The sequence below is a fragment of the Teleopsis dalmanni genome, chromosome 2, assembly GCF_002237135.1.
Source record: "Teleopsis dalmanni isolate 2A chromosome 2, ASM223713v2, whole genome shotgun sequence".
Taxonomy (NCBI): Eukaryota; Metazoa; Arthropoda; class Insecta; order Diptera; family Diopsidae; genus Teleopsis; species Teleopsis dalmanni.
In genome coordinates, this window is record NC_051847.1 from 203,801,830 (window position 1) to 203,810,808 (window position 8,979).

Genomic DNA, 8,979 nt, shown 5'->3' on the forward strand with positions numbered 1-8,979 from the left:
TAAAGCGAACTTTTTATATTGTTTCGCTTTTATTTGCTTACATACTTATATACTTACATACGCATACATACATACATATATACTTTTTATCCTTCTTTTTTTTGGCTTATGCTACTCCTTAAGGAATTACGAATCTATAAAACTTACTTGCAATCACAAAATTGCTGTATTTTCGTACTGTCAATCTTCTTCTTCCATGAATATCCTTTTTTTTATTTTATACTAATTTTTTTTTTTTTGTCTAATCAATATTGAGCTGATAAAAATAGATATCCGCTTCGGAAAACTCTTGCGATTATCGATTTTCAAACTAACTTTTTTGCCAAAACTTCTTAGTATTTTTGTTATTACTTTGTATAGTTTCAAGAGGAGATTTTTCTTTTCATTTTCTTCTTAGAAAGATAGAGTATTAATAAGAATAATTAGAAAACTTTTATTTATTTCAATACATAAAACTATAAGAGAATTTTTGGGTCTTGCATCTACAACATGAATAATTAATTAACAAGTAATATCGAACAAGATATCCTAATCTTTCTCGAAATTATGATGATGGAAAATATATGAATCAGAAAAACAATTTTTTTTCATTTTACAAACACTTTTGTCTTTATTCTACGAGTTCCTCATCCTCATCCTCATCCCCATCTTCTGTTTCATTTTATTAACGGCTGCCGATATTAGTACTGCTAACACTATGACTTCTGTTGGTATAGCATGGTATAACTGCGCTAATGCCTAGTATTAAATGTCAGGAAATATCCAGAGTTAGGTAGTAGGGGTAGTAATGCAAAGTAGTAGTAAATAGTAGTGGATCGTAATTTTATAGAGTTGAAAGCAGCACCTGTACCCCTTCCTTTAGATATACATTGATTTGATTTACATAGGAAATACTTACAATAGAGATTGTTAAAGCGGAGTTTCCCGGCGCGATGTCCTGTTCTCCTTCGTCTAGGTATACCTTGATTTGATACACAGGAAAAAACTTAATAATCTACATTCCTTTACAATATAGATTTGCTTAAGCGGGTATTACACAAGATTCCTGGCGCGAATTCTCCGAAGCGACGTACTGTTCTCCTTCCTCTATATATGCCTTGATACATATGGGGATCACATCCCCATAGGAAAAACTTAGCAATCTATATTCCTTTACAAAGCAGATTATTACAGCAGATGTTAAACATGATTCCTGACCCGACGTGAAGTCGCTTTTCTTGGAGTTGCTATGACGATGTTTTTGCTTCCATGACTTAAAACAGAATGAAATTGGCATAGAAGCCAACAAAAATCCAATTGTATACAAAAAGAACAAGTAAGACTGAGGCATATAGACTTGGCTTAAGTTAACTTAAGTTAAATCTTATAATGACACTTTTTTATTTTAAAATATTATAGAACGGATATCGACAAATCCTCCTCATACTTCTAAGTGGAGCTAATGAACAGTTGAAATGATGAACTATTTTACTGATTAGTTTAGATGCTCAAACCTTTATATATTTAGAGATGATTGAAACTCTCTCACTGAGATGACCGGTAGAGATATCAGTCTTGTAGTACGTTTACTTACAGGTCATTGTATTTTAGGTAACCATGCTAGGAAACTAAATCTTCCTCTTAACCATATCTGCCGCAGTTATGGTGAGTACGATGAAAGTGCCTCCCAACGGTTTTTTTTCTCTCCAGCACATACGTGGCGCCACCTTAATACTTTAAGGGCATTCTTTTAGAAAGATCTTGGCGAACTTCTGGTCCTCTCTCCGAATAACATTATTGGCTTTGTCAAAGGTTCAAAGTGGTTTTAACCCCTGAGTTTTTTACTAACATGGTAGTACAATAACCCTGTAGGCCTGTGGGATCATCGGTATGTTTATGAGTATCAAACTTTTTAACATATCAGGTAATTTTGCTTTGTGTATTGTTTTAGGTTGAAAATATTAAGATGGATAAAAAGACGGCAAGAGCAGTAAATGCACTCTGTAATCCCAAATTTTATACCTATTTACTACTTTACTTAAAACTAAGAAATATTTTCGTATTATGTCGGCGGTAATAACTTTTACCTATTATCAACTAGGAGCAGCTATTAGTCTATATTTAAAAAAATTAAGAGGGGGATTTATATGAATTATTATTAAAGCGTTATTTTTTCACTACTTGAGATATTGGCATTCTAGCTAAACCAGAAACCAAAGCGATTCTACTTGACTCATTTTTTTAAAGTTATATAATGTATTTTTTTTGCTGCTTAGCAAGCTTAGATTTTTTTCAAAATTTTTTTTAGAATATCATTTTATTTCTAAAAATATTCAGTACATACAAAAATTTCGGCTATTAGTTCCACACATTTCGGCACTCCTTTTCCTTAAATTATTCTCAGGAATTAGATTGTTGAGACAGATTTTCTAATTCTATGGTTACATTCAATTAAAAGGACCAAATTGTTAAGGAAATATGGCGACTCCGAAGAGGTATGGAAACAAAACTGATACAGCACAAAACGCAGATGGCTCGAGATTAAATCGCGAATATCCCATGTATAGAACAGTACCTAGCACAAACGAAGTCAAGAAAGCCGAAATAGGTTATTATTTCATAGATAACGGTAAAGTGAAGAACCAAACAGTGAAAAATGTATCTGCAGAAAGATATAGTGGAAGATCATTAAATGAAATATATCGTAGCACCATCCCCCGCACACCCTCTTTTCACAAAGCTATTAAAATGACAATGGCTAATTACTCTGCACAGAATAAATTATATAAAATTCCATTTATGGCCACCCATTACAAAAACTCGGCTAAAGATTACACAGTCGTTACATCTCCAAGCGTTGAGAGTCTAGGTCATGTTCGTAAGCCTTTAGAGGTATTACCGATATTAAGTAGAAGCATAGAAATGCTTTCTTGCTCTCTTAATATGAAGGTGAAGGAGGCAATTTTTAACAAACGTGTCTACACCATGGCGTATAACTGTAACATTATACGAGAGGAATTGGAAAAGCGTAACTGGATAGAGAAATTGGCGCCAAGCAGATACCAAGAATTGTTGCAGCTATCATTCAATCCAATGGTGAGTAACCAGGGAAATAACTATAATACAATGGCCATGACTAAAGCGTTAAGAGAATACCCAGCCAACTTTGTTTGGCAAGGAAACTCGTACAATGAGTTTGCTGCGCACAGTTATCCATTTAGGAATCGTACTCACCGTCGAGATGATGTAGACTTCACTACTAAAAACGGATTATTAGGCTGTGTTAAGATTGCAAAATCTAAACAAAAGGATGAAAAGTGCGTTATTAGTCATCCACGTTGTTTTAACTTAAATGGTTACTCACCTGTTAATTATCCATTCACACAAGAATATAGGCGAACCTTATGCCATTGTGTTATTCGTTGCATATGCTTAAATCATTCTAATGCAGATGCTATAATAGATAATAGCTTAGGGACGATACCATCTAATATTATCAGTTTCGCTTTAACTCGTTTGGAGCACTACTTGAAGAATGGTTATGAAGAAAAAAAATACATTCCTAGAAGAGCTGGGGAACCAAATGTAAAAGAATGGGAAGCTTTCATGAAAAATGCTATAAATTTCTTGCATAATGAGGAAAAACTAAAGATGTTTGAAAAAGATCTTGCTCTTGCTGTTGAAAAAGGAAAGTTCATACTAGAAAAACTAGAAGCATTAAATGAAAATTTTGAGTGGGATGGCTGCTATAATATTTGGATAATGAAACCAAGTTACAAATGCCGAGGATACGGTATCGTTATTAAAAACAATCTTCAAGATATATTACGATATGCCTATAGGCATAGTCATCAGTATTTTATTGTTCAGAAGTATATTGGTAAGTTATACAAAGCCTTGTACAGTAAACTATTATTCTTTACATATATATGCTTGTTAATTTCTAAAAATTTTACAGAACGTCCAATGTTAATATATAAAACCAAGTTCGATATGCGGGTGTACATGTTGCAAACCATAACTGAGGATAAGATTTGCATTTGGTTATATGACGACTGCTATCTTCGTTTTAGTTCCAGAGAATTTCAGCTAAAAGATTTTGACAAGTCGATACATCTCACTAATAATGCCATTCAAAGATATTGTCAAAATCAAGTGAATCGCAACAAAAATTTGCCTTCTCATAATATGTGGTCTTTAAAAGAGTTCAAATTATATCTGGACCAAAACTATGAAGAGAAAAAAATTTGGGAGACTAAAATTGTGCGCGCCATTGAAAGAAACTTGAAAGCGGTAGTTGAGGTTAGTTTGATGGGCTTGTATGTTGTTAAAAATGAGTTCGAACTATTTGGCTGCGATTTTATGTTAGATGAGAAACTTAATACGATTTTACTGGAAATCAATTCCAATCCTGATTTATCTTCCTCTACTGAGGTAACAGCGTGTATATGTCCAAATGTTTTGAGAGATTTAATTAAAGTCGTTGTGGACCGCAACCAGAATAGAAATGCAGCTACTGGAAAATTTAAGTTAATACATACTATCAAGTACAAGTTCTATACTAATCCCGGTTATAGGGGTAAGGCTCAATTTCAACCTCTGCCATATTCAGTATTTGAATAACACCAACAGATTCGGAGTAAAAAACAAGAAATCTGTCTCAATAAAATGATCTAAATTCAAAATTTAAAATAAACAAACAATAATAACAACAATATTATATATAGTAAAAAAATTTATTTTCTTTAATCTTGTTTTTCGAGTGAGTCAGTGTCAAGGGTTATAGATTTTTCAGCGGTTTAAGATTAGTTTGAGGTTTCTGCATATTCATTTTCTCCATTATATTTGGATATCTGAAAGTAAAGTGATTTGGTTTAACAGTTCTGGACAGAAAAATTAGTTTTTGAAGATATATTACTTTAAGATATTTTTACTTTACACATCTTGCGCAAAATTCCTCTTCTCATCTATTTGAAGGAAGAATTTTTTTTAAGAAACAATTGTAAAACCCTTTCCTTTGCAATTTAAGGAGGGGATTTTGGAGAAAAATGCGTATGTACATAAGTATATAACATACTGTATATATTATATACAAAAGTTTATACGTTATGAATAATCGAAAACGCTTACTGAAGACAGCTAATACGTTTCTCGTAAAAATGAAAAACTTTTATCATCTTTTTAAAACGCTAGTTCTAGAACTGTAATCAGTTGTTATTAGAGAATCAGATTACAAATCCACCTAAAACCATTAAAAAAAATTTGATAAAATACATTTCTGTCGCACATATTAGATTATGCTATACACAGACAGATCCAAACGATATACTGCATTTACACTCGTGGATTTCTACTATTCTGATTCATCACAAGACGTTAGCTAGCTATAGCCGTTTCTGTTTCCACGGCAAAGCCAACGTCATTAAAGTTGTTCTATCCGAGGTGGCTAGGATACGTTATAAGAATGCTAGAAACAAGAGTCCAACATAAGATATTCGAGTATGATATCAGAAGTAACAAAAGAAGAGAAAGGCAGAAAAAACGATGTAGAAACAGTGTCCAGTATGATCTAAAGGAATTGAATTTAAGAAACTGAAAAGAAAAAGCAAAGAGCAGAGAAGAATGGGAGGCTTTTCTAAGATGGGCTTAGGTGCTACACGGAATGTTGCGCCAAGAATGTCAGTAAATGTTTTTCACTGTGCATATTTAGAATTGAAGTTCAAGGCTTTTGTCCTTGAAACCATGGACACTACTAGTCTATTGTGAAGAAGTAAGAAAAAAAAACAAAAATACTCGTAAATAAAGTGAAAGAAAACTCTCTATGCATAAAATTAAGTGCCGCCCTTTATAAACACATTAACCGAGTAAAATATCAATTTTCTTGTTGAACACAAAAGATTTCCAGTTTAGTTGTACTTCTTGGTGGGTTCGGAGTGATTTATTATGTTTGTAACAAACTATCAACTGTCAATTTTGACACTGACACACTTGCACAAATTTTACTTTCAAGAGCTAAAATAACAACCCTGGGAGCGACAACAAGGACCAGAGAACGAAATGAAATTTTTTGTTTATGTACTTAACGTAAAAATGTACTATTTCAGATAGATTTAACACAGAGAAAATCTTATTTACAAAATATAAACATGTACATATGTACACATGTATATATATAAACTAAAATATAAACAATGTAGCAAATATTTTCGTTGTCGGAAAAAAACTGTTGTGAAACGCTGAGCAAAGGAGAGCTTCACTTGCACATTTTCCAAATATTCAAGTGAAGTGCAAATATGCTGAAGTGCTCCTGTTGGCAAGTAAAAAATTATACCATTTTTACTCTAAAATTCTATTCATTTTAAATTTGCAAATATTTTTCAAGAGTAAGAGAAAATTTTTAAAAATAATTTTTAAAAATTTTTGCTGCATTGCAAATATTCAAATAAGCCTACAATTTCAATCTCTTTATCGAGAGTAAGTTAAAGTTGACTCTGACCAAGTAGGGTTTAATGAAACTAAAATTCAGTTCTTATGAATTTGATATACATATTTCTCATATATACATATATATATATATATATATTTATAAAAATATTTGTACATTGCACTTAAATGACTTGCACTTCCGCTGACTGCATGCAAGCCTTAATGCTACCATTCCTGCTGAAAGTGTTAAAGCTGACAAAATAAATCCCTGTTTTCTGTGACTGCCACAACGTAGGAAGCCAACTTGATTCCAAAAATTCTGTAATGAATTTGTATTTTAAAATTTTCATATTCGTTAATACCAGAAATTGTGTTTTTTCCCTCACATTCAACAGTTCACGAATAAATTTCCATTTTTGCTGTATGTTGCTCGCAGTAAATCTGCTTCCCGATTGAGATTGAGATTGCAGATGAAAAAAGCCTTCACTCCAGTGACACGTTCTTCTTAAAACTTAAGCCCAAATGACTGCTTCTTTGGAATCAAATAGTCGTCATAGCGATTAACGAAAAATGCACAATTTGAATTTTTTTATTATCGATGAAGGAACTTTGATGCTACGTGCATCACACAGCGCTGAGTCCTTATTATTCTGGCACACGCGATAATGAGCTGCAAGTTGACTTCCACTGTAATGTATCATTGCGTTTGAGAAGGTCTTTCCTCCAGATCACAACTTCATTTCACAGTGTCATGTGTGACATATGTGTGCTAGCATTTCATGTCGAGCATATGCTTTAAATTATATGTACTCGTATATTTAATTTTATTTTTAACATTGAGAGATTAAATGTTTTTTGATCTTTTGACTTTTTCGTTTTAAATAGAATTTTTATTCCAATAAAAAAGTGTCGAAAATTACTGAAATAAATTTTTTATGCATTTGTTAATGAGCGGTTTCATTAGTCTTAACATATAGATGGAAAATAATTGTAGGAAACGTGTTTTAAATAAAAATAAAGCAATTTGTAGTTATGAGTATTTATTAGAAATTCATTCAAAATATAAATAATAAGAAATCGCTATTAATTACGCATTATTTAACCATAAAATTTCAATCACTGAACCAGATTAGCATGTTATAGGATGCTTATTTAATTGAATATTTTCATTTGACTTTTGATTTTTAATTCTTAAATCCCTACACATTAAATTAGTTTCTTTAAACATCACCAACTTTACCCAAATATGCTTCACATACCAACTGCCATCAACTTCAAACTCACTAAAAGATGTCCAGTCAGTCTCATAACAAACCACAAAAATTTCCACAGTAATTCAGTTTAATTCTCCAGCACTCAGCAGCATTAGTTTTGTTCAAAAAATAAGTTAAAAATTTAAATTCATAAGATAAATTTGTAAAACTAATGAATCAATTAGTAATTCATTTCAATCAAAACGGCAGCGGTTCCGCCTCCACACCGGTTCACAGTCCTAGAATAAACAAACTATAATCTTAATTTTTTTTATGGTGAGGAGGTAGAATGCTTTATGCACCATCAAACCCACCGTCGTCGGAATGGTGCCCGACTTTCCAACATTAATATGTAGTATGCGAACTAAAACACCCCCTATTCGACCTATTCCCCCTCGGAATCACTTCCGCCTTACTTCGAACAAGGTCTCTTTTATGATGGCATTTCAAGCCATGCTCTTGTGATTTTCGATCTGCGTCTAGACTTCCACTTTTTAACTACCTTTTTCTTGATATCTGCACTATTTATTAGCCTAGCTTCTGGTTCTCTTTTCTGGGTCTAATTTATTCGCTATGAGGACTTGAACCATATATGACTCTATCGTTTGCCAGCTCTCTGTCTTCGATCTCATATTTTCCATCATATTTTCGGGATTTAACAAACTAAGGTTGAAAGTAAAAATGACATTTAATAAAATAAACTGAAAGCACTTTGTGTTAGTTAATAATTTCTCAATGGAATCACAAACATCAATAAACATTTTACATATATACATAGTAATAGTTGATATATTATTTAAATGCTCATCTGCAGAATTATTATAAAGAAAATAGAAAATTCTAGTTTCAAGAAGTTGACTGTCATAGGTGTATCTTAGACTATATTTTTGTACGGGGCCATGAACTCAAAACTAAAATTATTCATTATACGAAAAAAAATTTTGAATACTTCAGCCATATCTTAAGGCACTAAGAAAAATATGGTCTACATAAGTAAGTCATTGAAACTGGAACTGAAACAATACGTGGTCCTCGTTGACGAACAATATCATGGCTGAAGAATCTTCATTAATGATTAAATAAAAGTAGAAGTAACGTTTTTGAACTCTTACTGAAAAATAGCGCTGGAACTATGGCAGATCTTTTGTGTCTAGCAACCAAATTATACAGAACATAAAATACCTTTGATAAAGTTCAGAATGTTCTTTCTTAAGAATTTGCTAACGTGAAATTTCTGCCCCTTAACGGTCTTCTGTTAAAAACCGGACAGTTACGGAGAATGTAAACAGTTTTTTTCTATAAGATACCACGTCATTTTAAA

At 32.2% G+C, this 8,979-nt stretch overlaps 1 protein-coding gene across 1 annotated transcript; it reads left to right on the forward strand.

Moving 5' to 3' along the window:
• Positions 1-2,330: 2,330 nt before the first annotated feature.
• LOC119686359 (tubulin glycylase 3B-like) lies at positions 2,331-4,670 on the forward strand. The gene is made up of 2 exons (XM_038100929.1): positions 2,331-3,859; positions 3,938-4,670. Exons 1-2 carry the CDS (start codon positions 2,458-2,460, stop codon positions 4,600-4,602), a joined length of 2,067 nt encoding a protein of 688 aa, XP_037956857.1. The 5' UTR covers positions 2,331-2,457; the 3' UTR covers positions 4,603-4,670.
• Positions 4,671-8,979: the final 4,309 nt, after the last annotated feature.

What these genes read in the sequence shown, in the direction of transcription:
- LOC119686359 (XM_038100929.1), top strand. Translation starts at nt 2,458, where the DNA reads ATGGCGACTCCGAAGAGGTATGGAAACAAAACTGATACAGCACAAAAC. An exon ending in TATTGTTCAGAAGTATATTG is followed by an intron (nt 3,860 to 3,937) that starts GTAAGTTATACA and finishes AAAATTTTACAG; the next exon opens with AACGTCCAATGTTAATATAT.